At 42.8% G+C, this 20,000-nt stretch overlaps 1 protein-coding gene across 1 annotated transcript in view; it reads right to left on the bottom strand.

Moving 5' to 3' along the window:
* Positions 1–15,387, bottom strand: part of ldlrad3 (low density lipoprotein receptor class A domain containing 3) — a gene marked incomplete at both ends in the record, with an annotated part of 56,252 nt that extends 40,865 nt beyond the window's left edge. Inside the window, one exon of the mRNA XM_083666200.1 lies at positions 15,333–15,387. Coding sequence (XP_083522326.1) covers positions 15,333–15,387 — 55 coding nt within the window. The remainder of the gene's footprint in view (positions 1–15,332) is intronic.
* Between the last annotated feature and the right edge of the window lie 4,613 nt (positions 15,388–20,000).

The raw sequence follows: 20,000 nt of genomic DNA, 5'->3' as shown, positions 1-20,000 counted from the left end.
TGAATGGGGAGAAATGTACAAAGACTCCTGATGCGTGAACACTGACTGTGAACTCTGTATGCAGGTCTGTGTGCTACAGTACAAGCAGGTTTCCACAATGGATTCAAATGCACTGTTTGTTTATGACTGCCCCTTGCTCCATGCCCTCTGCTCTGTACTGAGCTGAGTACTGTATGTGAGAGAGTGTGTGTGTGTGTGTGTGTGTGTGTGTGTGTGTGTGTGTGTGTGTGTGTGTGTGTGTGTGTGACAGATGAGAATGATGACAGGGGAGGAAGAAGAGAGGGATGACAGGAGGTAGCAGAAAGGAATGACTAAGGAGATCAAAAAGGATGCCAAAGGAGGCTAATGTATTCCAGTCTTCCTGACATCACATGACCTTGATGCCCCAACAAGACACGGTCAGGCTGAGACAGGAAATGTCCACCTTGCATCTCCATTTGGATTCCTCCTTCCATCTTTCTCTCATACAAGTAAAGAGGTAAAAAAAAAACTAATAATCATAAAAACACAATTCACAAACACAACACAATGTTCTGTTGATTTTTATATGTCAGGAGTAGCATAACATTGCCTGGTGTTTTAATTCCCTTCAGTTCTGCTTCCGGCTGTGTGGGCTACACAGTGACTGTCGGTTACACGTCACGGTTATACGTGGGAGACGATGAAAAACGTTCATTTTCACTATCACGTTCACATGTCACATGTCATAGTTTGATGTGTGCACTTTCTTTTATGCTGGTTCTAATGATTATTTGCATGACCATCGACCAATACCCAAAAACTCTGCTCCCAAATGTCCTGACACCAATTAGAAAACAGCAAAACCAGGCCACAACTGTTCAGCTATTGTCTAAGCTTTTCATACCTTGTCCTTGAATTTCTTGTCATTAACGGCTATCAAAAACAACAATACTCTCAGTCCATAGAGCTAAAAATACAGTATGCAGGTGCACACACACACACACACACACACACACACACACACACACACACACACACACACTCCACCTCATTTCACTTCACTTCACTTCACTTGAAAAGCACAATTTGCATAATGCAAAAAGAAAGAGCTTGCATTGCTTATAGTGTTTTTCCCCCCATTTCATTGTCTGTCTGTGGCTGTTTCTCTGAAAGTCACGCGATTAATGCCACTTCATACTTGGTGAGACGGTGATGTGTTGATCTGCCTGTATTAAGTGCTTTCAAGAAGTGGCAAGAGGTTTCAAAGGAAAAAAGGCCTAGAACGAGATATAAATAAAGCATAAAGCGCACAATAACAGCGTGTTTATTTCTAGTTTCTGTATACATGGAACCTTTTCCACAAGAATGTGGCCATCCAGAGACTAACTGCCAGGACAGGGGGGCAGTAAAACCCTTTTAAAAGCTTTTACCCTGTTGTTTAGGAGGCTGAATTATTGATGATAAATCTGCTCCTGGGCACAGCATAAAAAAGAGAGAGTGAGAGAGAAGGGGAGAGAGAGAGAGAGAAAAATAGATAACGAGAGATACAGCATCTCACTCCTCTCTTGCCTCCTGTATTCCAGCAGCATCTGGCTGACCCTGAAGGTTGGAGTCAAGGTCATGGCACACACACAGACCAGAGGATTGACTTTCAAGGCCAGTGGAACATGTACATATACAAAGCACACGTTAGCGTTTACGATTCCTCAATAGTCACTTACTATACCTGCCATTCCTACGTCATGTACTATGATCCATCTGAAGCTGTCCTTCAAATGGCTAACCACTATCTGTAGTCAGGCTTTAGCCACTCCCTATCTACAGTATCTAGTATTACATAAAGCTCTGTAAATAGCCCTGGATCCTCCTGATCTCTCCTCTGAAATAACGTATTCATAATTAGGGGAGCATTAGGACATTATGCTGTTTACTTTCTTCAAAAAGAGGAAACACTACTGCATAATGCAATGCTCCCATACAAATGATTAATATGACTGCAATTACTATGGCCCCTAAAGTACGGACCAATTTCTACTTTAGCTGGGGCTAATTGCATTAGCAGAGATTGGTTGTAGGATTTGGGACGCTTTCCTAATGTGCAATCGCAGCTCAATCTTTCAGGTTTTATGTTTATTGTGGAATTGGTTCCAGGCTTCTGTCGACTTACATTTGCTACTTCAACAATTACATATCAAGTGAATTACTTTTTAATATCCACAATTATGTTTGTTTTACACACACACACACACACACACACACACACACACACACACACACACACACACACACACACACACCCCCCCCCCCCCCTCACACATTTGGCTTGGATTTAAGTACACCCACAGTCTACCTGACCCTTTGAGAGATGTTTAATATCACCTTGAGATGATGAGAAGGAGGAGGTGGAGGGTGGGGGGCTATTGTCTAGTACCATGATGATGATTGTCTGGGGCCTAAGCACTGATTTATCGACTCCCTATTCTAATACATACATTAAGTAACACACACACACACTCCTCACCCTGACAAATGACCTCTTTATGTGTCTCCCTCCATCAGTCCTTTGGAGGGAGCCTCTCCTGTAAACAGAACTGTCCCATCAATTCTGACTCCCCACCTTGGCCCGTCAGTGGTCTGACCGTTAGTGAAATGTCATGCCTCCCCCTGCGACCCCCCCCCCCGTCACAGAGTAGGTCGTCTCAGGACGACACAGTAAACAAGATGCTACACCCACCAATCACAGCTGGTCCCCATGACAATGCACCCCATGTCTGGGCACAGTGACATTTCGGAAGTGCAGGCAAACAGTGAAGGATGATGGCAGATAGACAGATAGAGGCACAGCGAGGGGCTGTCAGGCCAGCAGTGGCCTGATATGACACTGAGATATCACACACGCACGCGCACGCGCACGCGCACGCACGCACGCACGCACGCAGGCAGGCAGGCAAGCACGCACACACACACACACACACACACGCGCGCTAAGACACATATGTGTGTTACACACCCTGACACACCCATATTGAAAACACACACAAAAACACATCCCTATTTACCCTGTACTAGGGCCCTACAAATGTATACACTGTAGGGGATACTACAAGGTGTGATTAAACTCTCTATTGAATATGAAAATAAAAATTATGTATAAATTATGATTCATACAGTAACAGCACGTATCAATACTGAGTACACAAAATACTGTTCCTACATTATACAAACAAACTTTATATAGGAAAGGCAAACAGTACACAGCAAGTGGGTTGAAACATGGGTTGAAACATAATTAATTTAAAAGAGGAGCAACTCTGTGTATATTTAATTTACATAACACACACACACACACACACACACACACACACACACACACACACACACACACACACACACACACACACACACACACACACACTCTCCATACTCATTACACTATGCACATTAGGGCAGATAAACTACTGCAGGGGGTGGGGTGGGGGGGGTGGGGGGGTGGGGGGGAGAGGAGATAGGGAAAATAGGCAAAGAGTGGAAGTGGGCATGAAAAGAGCTGCACGTAAAAAAAAGGGAGGGAGGACAGAAGAGAGGGAAGAGGAGAGGAGAGAACAAAAAGGACAGGCCATCTGCTCTCTCTCTCTTTTTCTCGTTCTGTCTTGTTTTTGTCTCTCTGGGTAATGAGTTCCTAATTGTGTCGCCAGGCCTCAGTGTCATCGAATGGGACGAGCTCAGGCACAAATGATCTGTGTCCTCCAAAAGACCAAAGCAGAGGTGGTGGTGGTGGTGGTGGTGGTAGTGGTGGTGGGGGGGGGGGTATATAGACAGATAGATGGAGAGAGAGAGAGAGAGAGGGAGAGAGAGAGAGAGAGAGAGAGAGAGAAAGAGAGAAATAAAGAAAGAAAGAAAGAACACCACAATACACCACAACACCCCACTATACACCACAACACCCCACTACACACCACAACACCCCACTATACACCACAACACCCCACTATACAACACCCCACTACACACCACTACACAACACCCCACTACACAACACAACACACCACTACACAACACAACACACTACACCACACCACAACACTAAACACCACGACACACCACGACACAACACTAAACACCACGACACACCACGACACAACACAATCGTTTTTGACAAGACTAACTGAGGCATTGAAGGACGGGTACATACAGAATAAAAAAAGCTAATATTATCTTCTCAACAATACTGACAGACAGTAGTAATAGGCTTTAAGGGAAGAGGGGGATTTTTCTCTCTCCCTATCTGTCTTTCTTTTCTGAATCCAATGATGTTTTTGTTAATCACAAAAGATTTGTACTGACATCCTGTGCATGTGTGTTTCTTCTATGTCACTTAATCCAGTGGAGGCTCCCTTCATTCTTTTTTTGGTTTTGCCTCCCCACTAAGAGATCTGCTACATTAACCAGACCCAATGCAGACACACATGCACGCACGCACGCACGCACGCACACACGCACGCACGCACACACACACAGGTCCTTACGTTGTCATGGTAATGGTGGAAATGGAATCAGTCTCATTGCAGAAAATAGAAGGAAACTGACAAGCATAACAGCTCTGAAAGTGGAAGTAACCCATCTCTTGTTCTCATTATCTCCACTGTACTGCATTCAAAACATCTCACAGCTTCTGCTTTTTCACTTAAGTTGATGAGCAACAAACACTGTTGGACACAATATGATATCTGAGCAAAGATGAGAGGAAGCATTGGATTGGGGTACACTCCGGATAGGGGTTCTGAAGTGATGATGGTGCTCTTGGGGTCAGTCAAAGCTCAACATCATTTGACAGCGATATCTGAGGTTTAGACTCATGTCTCATGACTCATGTGTCCATCATCACAACCTCTAGAACCTTCTGACACTTCCCTTTGGCATCTCCGGCCAATCCCCTCTACCCCGACCGTCAGGACCGTTTCACCCTCTGTTTAGTCTGACTGTCACATTAGTATTAAGCAATTGCAGAGACAAGCGTTTTGGAGGTTTGCTGGAGGGTAAAGCACGTACGGCATGCGGGCCAACAAACACCACAGTCCACCTCATCTCTCTTCACTACCGCCCAGCACCATCTGTGATAATGGACGGGGGAGGCTGCCACTGACAGAGACACACGACTCCCCATACTCAGGCAAGCAGTGGCTATGACACCACCCCAAATGAAAACAAATGGACCACTCCAAAACAGCAACCACTTCTGGGGGGGTGGGGGGGATTGGGGGTGGGGGTGTGTTGGGGGGCATTTCAGGACGTTATTTGTCTCCGGGTTTGTCTCAGTTTGTTTGTTTGTGTGAGTTTGGATGTGCGATTGGGTTTGGTTCAGGAAGTACTGAGGCTCTGATCTGTTCTGGTCTGTCACCCGTGACTGTCACAGAGAGGACAGTGTTGGATTGCGTTGTGTTTGTAATGGCTCAGTGAAGGAGGTGTAGCTACAAGGGTTATTGAAGGTGAATTACATCATAATCCGTCATAATCATATCCTCGGCAGCTCCTTGAAGTGAGATGAGTTTCTGACCCGTATCAGATAGGTTGGGAATATTAATCTTAATATGAGTTAGAAATATGATGTTTACTGGATTGGCTATGTTTTATTGTTCATATTTCCGGACATCTTAAGACCTATTTCACTCTGCGGTGACAATGGATTTATTATGCTGTTGGACATTGATCGAAAAGGTCTCAAGGTCGTTCTTTGCGCTATAAAAAACCAAGAGACAGAGCAAGCAAATAATAAAAAACGGTACTAGGAAATTGATATCGACCACAAAAAGTGGCAATAAAAAATGCATTTCTAAATTTCAACAGAATAACCGCTCTACTGAAGGTCACTCATTAAAAGCCAGCTCCAATCTTCTACAGTAGATGGACCCCCAGATGGCAGAGCGGAAATTCACAGTGTAAGAGTCAGAGAAATCCCGCCGATCCTTCATTATGTATCTGTAGTCATTAGGCAGAGGAGGGGTGGTCTGACACATAAGGAATGAGTCAGAACTCTCAGCCAGTAGCTTCTCATTAGACGGCACTGCACAGAGACTAACTCAATTACCATCTCTGACACCACCTCCTGCAAGACTAATACTGCCTCAGTAATTAACAAACTCAGACCTGAACCGTCTGCCCTTTACACAGGCGACCCCTCCACCTCCACCTCCGCCTCCACTAAACCCCCCCCCCCCCCCCCCCATCCCTCCACCTCCACATACCAACCCCAACCCACCACTCTCCCAAGATTCAAATGCCAAAGGGAGGGATGGAAGGAGGGCATCAAGCCTTAGAAAAATCACTATTCCCCCAAAAAAGCAGTGCCTATGTGGCCTGGTGTTGAGGCCTTGTACCAAGCCACGGATGACAGAAAACGAGCATTAAAGCAATTAACAAGGGCTTTGCATTTGATTTGGGCTGGCGAGGCAGCCTCTGTAAACAGCAGGCAGGATCAGGCGATTAGTTCTGGTGAAGATGAGCGCGGCGCCTCCCCTGGTCCCCCTCCAGGAATTACCCATTACACACACTCCAGTGATGGGGAAGGCTTGGTCTGTGTGTGTGTGTGTTTGTGTGTGTGTGTGTGTGTGTGTGTGTGTGTGTGTGTGTGAGGCAGGGAAACAGATCTGGGGGGGTAAAGCCATATTTCTGACACCACAGGAGGGAAACACGCACCTCCTCCCCTGGCTCCATTCACCTCTACTCCCTGAAATCTTTAACAGATTTCGCAAATATTAGTTCTCCCTCCCTTCCTTGACACATTCCCTCATCCATTACACACAAGGGAGAATACCAACGCTGTGGTGCAATGCCCTGAGCTGAGCTGTATTTAATGAGAAGGATTTTCAGGTGTGCAATAATTGGAAATTCAATATCAATATCATGGGGTCTTAAGTCAAAGCTTCGAAATTACTTGTGACAAAGAGGCAATTATTTCTTGTCTGCCAAATTGAGATTGATCTTATTTGTTCATGTATGCACTTGCCTAAGAGAGCAACATCAAGTGCGTAATGGCTTTTGCGTTTTGAGATTTGCCTGTGATTGGAATTTAACACAAGAGGTTGCTAAATCAAACGTGTGTCCATGTGAGTGAGCACGTAATAAAAGGTGGAGAGAATTCCACTGACACCACAGGCTGAATGTCAATGTGTTGTGAAAGATCACACCTCTCACCTTCCCACAGGAGGAGTGGGAGGTATTAGAGGTCTGGATGCTTCAGCTGGAGTCTTCACTCTCACGGCTATGCTTGGCCAGTCACACACACATGTACGCATGCTTGCACACACACACAGACAGACAGACAGACACACAGACAGACACAGACAGACACAGACACACACACACACACACACACACACACACACACAAGGAGTATACATTTTCACCTCTACCATATGAAGTTGTTATACTTCAATTTGATATGTTTACATTGAAGAACGGAATACATTACATAGAGATGGGTGACTGGGAAGGCAGATGGCTGGAGTGTCATTTTATCACCTCTGAGCAAGAGACTCAAACTAAAACCGAAACTCAGCCATGCACGGTGAACTGAAGCAAGGAGAACAGCTACAGTACTGTAAGACTGCAAACATTCACAATTTCACACTCTAGACACCTCAGAGGGTTTTTGTCATTCTGAGCAAACATTTCACAGAGATGGTGGGTAGAACCTGTCTTTGGTTCCTATGCAAACAGTGAGTGAGTTCATCCCTGGGTAAATCGAACAGGAACAGATGGACCAGGTTCTGCTCCAGCATTCTCAGACCCGATGTGTCATACCTTTTCATTTACTTCCACAAGGAAGTGGTAACGGCAACACCAATCCTCCTGGCCCAGTTCCTATAATGGATTCATGAACAATTTGAATCAGACAATCTACATATTCATGAGGAATTACATGAAACATGCAAGTAAGCAAACTCTCCAACGGAAGAAATGAGGTTTGTGTGATTGCAATCTAGAGACTGTATCTCGCCTATATTACTACCTTTCACGGTGATTGCATAGCCAGAAGAATGTAATGAAATTGTCTAAAGCCATTGCTTGGAGTTGGAACTTCATGAATAAACAACCACTGTAGTTTATAAAATTATTGCCATTTGCCACATATTTAAGTTTACATTCATATAGCACAAACTATTCCACGATTCACTATTAGTCTTTTAGCAGCTGGTCATAGGCAGAGCAAATACATTCAACACATTACTACATAATCGATATCACATAGCAGTATTACTTCAGGTAAACAGAATATATCCTTACAGAGAGAGAGGCAGGGATATATCCCTTAGACCTCTCTCTCTCTCTCTCTCTCTCTCTCTCTCTCTCTCTCTCTCTCTCTCTCTCTCTCTCTCTCTCTCTCTCTCTCTCTCTCTCTCTCTCTCTCTCTCTCTCTCTCTCTCTCTGTTGACCTTTTAGGTTCTATGTTTGTTGGATTGACAGAGGGATGCTGAGATTGCGGTCTAAAATAGCCTCTCTATGTCCACGGTGCCTGGCTGTGCCTCGCTGTGTGACACAACATAGAAAATGAGTCCTGATCACAGGGAGAGCAGGGGAGCCAGATGTTTGGAAGCAGCCACCTCAGGCAGAGGGCAAACAATACTTTCCCTCACAGAAAAAATTAACAAGAAGAGAGGGAATGAAATAAAAGAGACAGAGAGAGAGAGAAAGGAGGGGGAAAGTGGAAGTAATGGACTGTGTAGGCTTCAAACACAAACATTATCTGAAAGTTGATTTGGTTCTCCATGGTTGATACCAACTCATTTCCACCCCCCTGGCCAAGCTGAGGGGAATGGAATTTTCACCCTTCCAGGCTTCCTTGTTACCACGGTGATGGTGGATTACATGAAAGCCGGCATCCACGTGGCCAGTGTTATAATTTCATTTTTTAAGACAACATTCGGATAAATAGGTAAAAGGCCCCAGCTCATGCTCTGCTCCATGGCTTAAGCTAACAGTGAGGCCTCAGCAGAACGAGAGAGTGTGTGTATGTGTGTGTGTGTGTGTGTGTGTGTGTGTGTGTGAGTGTGCATGCAGTCAGGATTGTACGGTTATTATTACAGTAGCCAATTGTAGGCCTACTTAGGGTCACTGGCAATAGTACTGTAGATAATATTCAACATAAAAAGAAATACATCAAGGGATCGCTGTGTAGCACATTGTTTGAACCTGTTAAGACAGCGATGCACAGTTCTAATGATAAGTGTGGACGATCAGTGCAGTGTGGGGGTGGACTTCCAAAGGCCTACTGTATGCTAGTTTATATTATATCCCCTCCCAATATTACTATGGACTGAATAAGTGGAATTGGACAACTTTTAGGACGATTGTAACAACCATCTTTTTAGTTCATGTGTAAAGGCTCTGCGAACTTATTTTGTACCAAGTAGGTATGCATATTTTCCTGTAATCTGTACAGTATACAATGTTTAAGATATTCCCCTATTCGATTTTATACCCTCTTTTATATCAAAGACATGCATGGTTGCATGATTTAATGAGCTACTGGAACAGAGAGTGGAGGCTATCGATGCATGCAATATTTCATGTTTTAGGCTTACATCATTTAGTAATGTGAGAATATATAAACATATTTATAAAGCATGTACTGGTGGTATGAGGGATTACCCATTATTTTCGCCTATTGGTAATTATTGAACGTGGAATGTCATACTGTAGGGGTTTGAATTTGCCAACTCCCCTTGACAAGCCCACGATCTCTCCCATTGACTGCCCCGCCTATATTGGTGCTAAGTTTGTGTTGGTCAGAGCAGTCGCACTTTGCAGTGACACCAAATTGCCAAACCGGTCTTTAGTAGTGCACAGTGCTCTTTAGCGGAAGTAAATTGTCAAAAATATCAACAACAAAAAAGATTTATTCCAAGGCCCTAACTTGCAGATAGACCCACATCTCATATTACAGTTTTGAACTTTGAAGGTGTAAGAGACAGAGTAGATAAAGACTGCATTGTTATCATGAACTCCATTGGGAAGAGCATACAACAGCCTTTGGAGTTCAAGGACCTTGGCATCAGGGAAACAGATAGGATCGATATGAGAAAATGGTCAGAGAGCTACACCTTTCACAGCATAGAAGAAGCTGTTTGGATCAATCCAGAATCAATTTCTAAAGAGTTCTCCAACAGCAACGTTTGTGAAATCCCTTCACATTCCTCTCCTCGTATATTTTTTCTCAAATATATACATCCACAGTGGTGGTCCATGAAACATTAAGCAGCATGAGTAATACATCAGAGAGGCTCAGGAGTCAGGTTTGATGGGAAGGTGGAGGCGTCTCGAGCCTCAGGTAGAAAAATAATCGCATCAACAATTTATCCAATCCAAGGATGTAACAAAAATAATACATACATGTGAATATTGCTAGCGTGAGTCTGGAGTACGAGATTCAAACTTTAAACCACATGGCATGTATTGAGTTAAAGCTGGGGTGCTTCAGAAGGCTGAAACATGACTCGAGTCATGTGGCTTTGTTTAACAACTTTGGGAACTCGAGCTGCCTCTCTCAAACACAAGGCCGTCCTAATCCTACTGACACAATGTGAGTACGATTAGAAGTATATCAGCTAACATAAACACACACATACACATGCACACACACATGTGCGTACACACACACACACACACACACACACACACACACACACACACACACACACACACACACACACACACACACACACACACACACACACACACACACACACACACACACACACACACACACACACACACACACTCTGAGTAGCTTATTGAACCATTCACCAAAGGTCTCTCTGTCTACAATCAGTCATGACAGTGTGGGAGATGCAACTGCGGTCAATATTGTGTTCAGTCTATAGATGACAAGACACATAAGCACACACGCACACACCACTCTTCGTCTCAGTGTGTCACCAGGTGATAAATTACCAGGGAATCTGACTATGGTTATGAATGAAAATATCCGATCACCTGTCCCCTCTGTGGTGAGGAGGCACAGGGAGGGTAATGGACCACATTCATCCTGATTGAGGAGATACTGGAGCGTGGAGCTCTGTCTGTTTTCTCACTTGGCTGCTTAAAATAAAGCAGTAAGGTTGAGTGAGGATGTTAAATACAGTAGTATTTATAGTCAGATATAGTAGATAGTAGATAGATGGTATCGCTTAAGTGCGAAGCAACTTAGGTTGAGAGGGCACATGGGGTCAGTGTAAAGTTTCTTTCGTCACGCATTCAACAACAAGGAAGCAAGGTCAGTGGCAGCATTTCATATCACATTTGGCGTAAACATGAGTATTAAGAAAGTACTTAGCTCATTCACCTCTGATAATCAAACACAGCACACAACCACACACCCACACCCACACCCACACACACACACACACACACCCACACACACAGCCACCGCCCCCCCCTCCCTCCCCTATACCAACTATATTCCAGCCAGATCTGCAGTGATTGATAGAGTTCATTAGAACAGGACTACTTCACTACCCAACCCAACAGAAGACAACACAGGGGTGCCAGAGACAGAGAATGAGTGAGACATGTTCAATGGCCTCTGCAGACAGACAGCCTTAGATAAAATGGCAAGAGATCATTTTGATGTGTCAGATTTACTGTGTATGCAGGTTTAATTTCTTTTCACTCTCACTTTGTTCTAAATATAGCTATCTGCGTAGGTGAGCTGGCGGGAGTAGGGAATAGAGTGTGTGTGTGTGTGTGTGTGTGTGTGTGTGTGTGTGTGTGTGTGTGTGTGAGAGTGTGTGTAGAGCTGGGCTAGTTGACCTTGATCGGTCAAGAAGTCAGCCACAGAATATTGTCTCCTACTTAAATCATGTACATATGCACCATATACACGATAGTATGCATTCCCAATGGTTAATTATTGTTACTAAAGCTAATGTTTGCTAATACCCTCCCCTGACAACTTACCCTAACCCACTACCACTAGTGTGCCTATATACAATAGTACATACATAAGTATTCAGACCCTTTGCTATGACACTCAAAATTAGCTAAAATGCAATGTCATCAACAAATCACTCAATAAGTTGAACTGAGACAATCTTAATGCAAGGATAATAGTTCATGTAATTTTGGAATTAATATGTTTGCTTTTATAGGGTCTCTGATTTGCATAGGAATCAATTACACACTGTGTGGATCAGGTTGACATTGCAAACTGAGCAAATGGAGAGGAACAAAACTGCTCTGGAATGCTACCCTGAGGCCTGGGGAGACTTACAAAAATCTACAAAATTGAATGGCGGAGGGGAAAAAGCACAGTCGATGGGACAACATAATTTCAGTCACTCTACAAAATTGGTCTATAACCAAGTGGCCAAAAATAATCCCTTAATGGAAAATAATCTCATATCCATAATTGTGTTTGCAACAATGAATTCAAGTGATACAGCAAAGAATGTGGCTGGAAATGTGTTTATTTGGTTTTACTACAAAGAATTAAGTTTAGTGCAAATCCGACACATGCAATGCAGTTTCTGCACCATCTCTCATGGAAGAATAGTGGTAGCTGCATCAAGTTATGGGTATGTTTGTCACCGGCAGGGACTGGGGAGTTTGTCAGGATCAAGAGAAATTATGAAATTTGCTGAGTTGGTAGTGACAGCCTAATCAACAGTTTGTAATTGATTCCTAGGCTAAGCAGAGACTATAAAAACAAAAGATATTCATTCTGAAAATCCCATGAACTATTATCCTTGCACTCAGATGAACTCAATTCAACTTGTTGAGCGACTTGTTGAAGACATTTTCGCATTTGAGCTAATTTTAAGAGTGTCATAGCAAAGGGTCTGAATACTTATGTAAATGAGATATTTCTGTATTTAAATTTTAATAAATGTGCTAGCATTTCTAAAAACGTGTTTTTTGCTTTGTCATTCTGGGGTATTGTGTGTGGATTGGTGGCAAAATGTTTTATTTAATCCATTTTCTTTTGTTGTTGTCTACACATCGCTGCATATAGGGCTTTTCTGATTCAGGTAAACATGTCAAGAAAGTATTCATAATTGTTCATTACAGTGCCTCCCACAATGAAGGTGGTTGGTGTTTTTTGTAGCCTGCAAGAAGTGCTGCGGGCGCCACTGTGCCCTCATCTTGCTACTAAATCAGACAGATTTTATCCCCATCATGCAACAGGTATTGAAAGGCGCTGATCGGCGCAGGTCGGTAACTGCTCAAAATGTGTTTGATCCTCTCAAACATGGTCATTAACTTTGAATGGGTAAGGTTGGGGTAAGTTGTCAGGGGGAGGCATTAGCAAACATTAGCATTAGCAACAATAATTAGCAAATATTGTTGTCCATAGTGCTATTTGAACAAGCGATCTGCGGGTTGCAAGACAAGTTGTTACAATTAGGCAGTATTAGTATCTGATTAATATTGTGGCAAAATATGGTGGCTATGCAACACTTCAATGTTCATTTTGATGGTTCATTTTCATGAATTTCAAACCAGTAGCATTGATTATTCAAATATATTCATGGAATTATGGCAAATAGTACATTTGTTGAAAAATAATGAGCATTACAATAAGACAGATATTGAGCACTTCTCGCCAGCCGTTACTTCCTTTCCAAGGCTGTGTTACTCCCGCCCCGCTGGCAAAAGTAACGTTGTGGTGGTTTTGTTCTTGGCCTATTTAATTTCACTCACTTAACCTAGGAACGAAATGGCAGTTGATAATAGTAGAGGACATATATAAGTTGTTTGTCATAAAATATGGTGGCGCTAGCTCTATCGATCTTTGATTAATTAGGGGGGGGAAAAAACTAAAATACTTACTTTCGTTACTTTCACTCTAGCCATTCTGTTCAAGATATTACAAACTACAATAATACTGTATCTTAATGGAGAAAATAGGGAAAAAACTAAAGACACTGGTGAGCAAAGTATTTGGAAATATATAAAGGGCTTACTTGGAAATTGGAGCACAAGAAGCGATTTAGATTAAAAAGCCTTTATTTTGTAAAAAAAAAAAATTATACAAGGAGGCAATGTCTTGACCAAGGTCTCATAGTGCCAAACCAATGTGAAATGACAACACCTGTCAACTAATATCCCATCATTTAATCCAAAATATAGGCTATGATACATAGCAGATGGCTTCCATAGGGCTATCACAATAAACAGCTATGCATTTTAGGCCACAGCCAATCTCACAACCTCAGCAAAAAGTACACTCATCCCTGCTAAGCAGTGCATGAGCCTACAGCAACTTACAGCGGGAACATAATGCACAACTCTATTGTTTACTACAGTGGTGTTGACAACCCAACACCTGTGGAAGGCATAAGCCAATGTTTTCATTCAAGTGGAGTTGGTTGATATGTAGCTGATATCTCTAGCATTTGGAGGTAAACTGGGCTTCATTGAAAACTCTTGGCAAATTCAACACTATAATACTCTTAGAATATGAACTTTGAACTATGAGTAACACATATTAGATCTCCTTCCCAACGTAAGGTAACAGCAGCCTACAACAATGATTGAATTGCAGTGAAAGGAAACTCGCCAGATTATATTTCACATGTATTACTGAATGCTGTTGTTACAAGTAAATGTGTAGGTTGCATTATTCAAACAATCAAGCCTGTGTGCATGTTGCCTTTTCAAATCAGTTCAAATCCTGACCTGACTGTGTAATGGACAACATACTCTGCTGGCCAGGCTGATATTAGTGTAAATTGAGGCACAGTTCCTTCCATGCCCCTCCACTGGGCCTCAGCTGCTATGGCGTGGCAGGGCAGGGGGGACAGATTGACTTGTCAACGCTGTCCTGTCAACAACCCCCGGTCATAATAGTCCAGGAAAGGCGACCAATTCTCTCTCTGCTACACTTCTAATTTCACTCCAGCCTACCATACTTTGTCAGACTGTCTGCCAAACTACTTTCCACGAAATACACAGACACAATGTGGGACTGCAATGTGGGACACATACATACATACATACATACATACATACATACACACACACACACACACACACACACACACGAGAGAGAGAGAGAGAGAGAGAGAGAGAGAAAAAGAGAAAAGAACGGGAACTTATGAAAAGCCTGCCAATTATTGCAAAAAGCAAAACAACGGCACGTATTGTAGCTAAAAATCGAGGTCGCATTTCCCCCAACTCGCGAATGACGTAAACGGTGGTTACATTTTGCGACAATAACAGTATCATTGATACAAAAGTAGCGAACACATTGGAACATTTGTTTTGGAAGCACGCTCGCTCTTTTTTTTTCTTCCAGAGTAGCGACGCTGCGGTACCGTTTGAAGCACCGCACATAAGAACATCATTTTCGTTGACGTAGCTTTAGAACTTACCAACCGAGCTTGAGCCCGACCCCGAACCAAGCAAGAGGTACCAGATCCACATCATACAGTCTTTTTTCGGCCTGCCCCTTAATCCGCCCCGCCGCGGGCCAACAATCGGGGCAATATAAAACTTCTTCGGTTTGCTCCTATCCCCACTTTTCACGTTGTTTTCTATATGTTTTTTCCTCCGGGCAAAGTTAGGAAGTCACTTAGCGTGAAGAGGTGGATTCTCGTTGGGACAGCGGTCCGGAATCAGGTCTGGGGAGGGGGAGGAGGAGGCTGGCGATGGTAGGGGCTTGAGGGGTGGTGGCAGGGGAGTTGGAGTAGGGATCGGGTTAGCGCTGTGAGAGGCGGAGACTGCTCTTGCTGACTAGAGGTCGGCTAAGAGTACCATAGACAACCACATAAGCTCTCTTATCACATAATTGGTGATGTAGCAATGTCTATGCAACCTGAAAGATTGAAAATGATGACACATCATATTTTGTTGAACTTTGAAAAGTTGTTACAGTGTAATATCAACCTAACTTTTTGAGAAGAGTTGGCCTACCCTGTAATATTTCTGCCAAGGAATCTAATAAATAGTGTCACTTAAAGTCAGGACATTTTAACTAAAGTATCAATGCAGTATAAGCAGCATCTCTCTCTCTCTCTCTCTCTCTCTCTCTCTCTCTCTCTTTCACACACGCACACGCACACACACTGCAAGCATGTTCATATGTGTCAGCTCAAAGAGACATTCACACATATTGACAGCACAGCTATCAGCCTGGCTGTCACAGTGTCAGCATTATGATTTGTGAGAGTAAACACTGAGAAGGGAGCACCAGACAGAATAGAATGCTTCTTTCACCTGATCAGAACTTTCCTCTTTATCGCAAAACGCAGCTGTGTGCAGTCAGACAGCTGCAGTTCAAACAAAAGCATCCTTTTGATAACACCCTAACCTGCAGGCATATGATCTGGACGAGCCCCACTATCGAACCTTTCCAGCTCTAAGACAAATTCATCAGCATGGCTTATCAAACCAAGGCCTGATGCAGGCTGTACTGCTGGGCTAGGCCCTAACATGTCAGTGGGATCTATTTCTATGAGAACATTGTCATAAATCTCTTTTGGATAAACCATTGCATTCAAACTCTCTGAAGCAAAAGAAAAAGTATAAACATTTTACTGTATATTGGGTTATTTTGGAACCAGTAAAGTCGTACTTAAATATGTTAAGGTAGTGTCTAAGTGCTATTTAAAGAGTAATACAATAGTATATTTAAAGGAACATTTCACAGATGGTCATCATGACTCAACGGCAACAAGACAACAAGTTTTACGTGGTCTTTGTTGTCTGAATAGTGAGGAATATAAAAAAATGTGTGCAAATAAGCTAGAAAATATCATTTTATCGGACCAGGAATATGTTCTAATGATAAAATCCTACAACTACCATAGTGCTTTGTAGCTCCCAGCCAGCCATGGTGGCGCGTCTAAGCGATGCCAGTAGTAAACACAAGTGATAGATGGATGCGCTAGCACGGTGCTTATGGATGTAAACAAACCAGGCAGTAACTAATAAACTCACTCCTCCCTAAAGGTCCTTATAGTTTTCAAAACCCTGTGATTACCCTCAAATACGTCACTCAGGGTAAAGTCCTCAAACAAGCGATAGCTAGCTTTTGATCTACAGAATGCATTTAGAAGCCATTTTCACATGCCCACATGTTCGTAAGGTGATCTGGTCAACGATTTTGAGGTGAAGAGTGTTCAAATTACCCAATTTATTTCATAATACATTATTTGAGATGTACTTTCAACACACTTGAACTAGTATTAAGTATAATAGAATTGGCATATGTTATGAATACTAAAAGTACACTTAAATTAGATTAGAAATGTTTGGGTAGTTCTTTATGCTTTTTAAAATATTCAATATTCAACCTTTATTTGTCCATGTAGTCCCATTGAGGTTGAGGGGGACATGGTATGTTGCCATGCAACTCAGTCAGTAACCCTTCCAGCAGGTCAACCACCAACTTGAGCTTCAGATTTTTACATGGGACTGAATGGTATACATTATTTGAAGTTATGATAAGCAACTTTTTGTAAGTATATTGAAATAAATATTTAATGACATGACAATAATGTATACTTTTTGTAAGTCTACTAAAGTACAATTTATAGTACATTCAATTCTAGTATACTTTTTGTAAGTATATTAAAGCACAAATTTAAAGGCATGGAATTAAAGTGTACTTCTGAGTAAGTACACAGAAATACAAAGTCAGAACAACTTTAGTGTACTTGAAGTAAGCATAGAAAAACATGAATATATAACATTCTATTTTTTTTAAATTCTATTTTCCTTTTTTTTCCATATGGGCTGTTATAGTTGATTTATTGAGTTTATTTGACAATTTGACAAAGCATAGTACAACTACTGCAGCAGTATTGGATAAACCATTGCATTCAAACTCTCCTAAGCGAAAAAAGTATGCTTAGTATACTCATTTGTTGTATTTTAAATACACTTCATTATACATGTATTCTATGAGTACTTAAGCGTGTACAACCACTACAGTTGTACTTAAACATATTAAAGTATATGCATACTTCATGATTGGTAATAAGTAATAAAACATGTGTCACAGAGAACCATTCACATCATGGAAACCTGCTGTTACTGTGCATTTCAGAAGCAGAGGGGTAGCATAATGCACATATCTCATTCAGTCAATATTATATGGATTCATAAGCAGCAGCCCTTGAGTTGTAGATAATCATTTTACAAAAAACAAACAAAGAAAAAAGAGCTAGATAATGCGAGAACAAAGTGTAAACAGTTTTGTGGCTGGTCTGGTCCCACCACAATGAACAGTGGGAGACGAAATGGGCCCAGCACCATTGATTGACACACAGCTTTAGTAATGCCCATCAATTAGTTTAGACTATCTATAAACAGCAGGCCTGTAGGACCTAATTAGCCTTTTTGTGACTGACAAATGCCTTGAATGTAACCGCCGGCCAACAAATGGCCTCATTAGGGAACATTAAACTCTAATATGAAGGTTGTTATTGACTTAATCGGCAAAAAAACCCAATTAGAGGCCAAGACCATCTGATGAAGGGAGGGTGCAGAGCAACCTGGGAAGGCTTTGCCTGCGGGCCTGAGGTGGTGTTGATAGAGAGAGGGAAGGAGAGACACTGGGTAGAGGGGTAAATTGAAATAGGGTGGGTAGAGGGAGAGAGCAAGAGAGGCACAGCCGCAGGGGGGGATGAGTGAGAGTGTGTTAGAGAGAGAAAGAGAGATAGAGGAAGAGTGAGGAAAATAATGGTGTGAAAAAGAGGGAGAGAGTGTAGTAGAGAAAAAGCGGGGAGAGAGGAGAGAGAATAGCAACAGCGAGGGCCATAAGGGATTCTTTGATGTTGATACTGTATAACCTTGCCAGTAGCCCTCTGCTGCGCCGTGAGGGCATCCCTAATGCATGACTTTATATCCATCATGTAATGTATGTCTATATCTGAGAAAGATACATAATAAAAGTAATATAGGGCCATCAGGGTGACATGTCCTTGTCATATTGGACTGCTGTCACAGTGACTGTGAAATGCCAAGGTCCCTGAAGGACTGGCTGAGATGGATTCTCTCTGATGGGCGTCCCTCAGCACTCGTCTCACACTTAATAAGCACTGTACTGTATGTCAGGAGTCCTCTTGATATGAAGGACATTGCTGTTTTGTTGTGTGTGTCTGTGTGTGTGTGTGTGTGTGTGTGTGTGTGTGTCTGTGTGTGTGGTGCCGTGTGTGTGTGTGTGTGTGTGGTGTGCCATTTGTGTGTGTGTGTGTGTGTGTGTGTGCGTGTGCGTGTGCGTGTGCGTGTGTGTGTGTGACAGAGCAGAGGACAACTCAGCGGACAATCCCCTGATGATTTCAGCAAGAATGCAGCTGCTCACCCATTAGCAGATCGACTCTGGTGGCAAATGTCCAGCATGATGGACCACACACTCACCCAGCACAAACACATACATACACAGAGACACATACAGTCCTGTATACACACATTAACACCCACATGCATGTACACACCCACTCACACACATTACATACTGTATGTGTGTGATGTACATGTGTGCACTCAAAGACTTAAACACACCGCACATGCTTGCACACTCACACACTCTCCCACCAACTCTCCACCAAGTGTCCTTCATGCTCCTTCGAATGCATTAATTTCATAATCAATCAATTAACCGATCACTCTATTCCCCTCTCTCCTTTGACATTGATTAAGTATGGTTGCTGACTTGCAAGCTGGCGATGCAAAGACACATAGCATCCACAATTACATAAATGAGGAGGAGAGGGTAAGTGAGTGTGTGTGTGTGTGTGTGTGTGTGTATGATAGTGTGTGTGTGTGTGTGTGTGTGTCATCCTTCAAAGCACTGATTCCCGTTCCCCTTGAAGCAGCCAGTGACCACCAACAAAAAAACACACACAACTGGACACACTTGTCCTTGACACATCCTTCATTTAGTCATTTAATTTCCTATCTGTGTGGTGCTGTCTCCAGCCTTCACTTCCCTCCCTCTCCACTCTCTCCCTCCATTCCATTTCCTCCCTCCATCCCTCTGTCCCCTCCACCGACAGCCACCTTCCAGGAAATGTACTGGCATCACCACTCATCAA

The sequence above is a fragment of the Argentina silus genome, assembly GCF_951799395.1.
Source record: "Argentina silus genome assembly, chromosome: 3".
Classification (NCBI taxonomy): domain Eukaryota; kingdom Metazoa; phylum Chordata; class Actinopteri; order Argentiniformes; family Argentinidae; genus Argentina; species Argentina silus.
The sequence above is the reverse complement of the archived record's forward strand: the minus strand, read 5'-3'. Positions and strand labels throughout refer to the sequence as shown.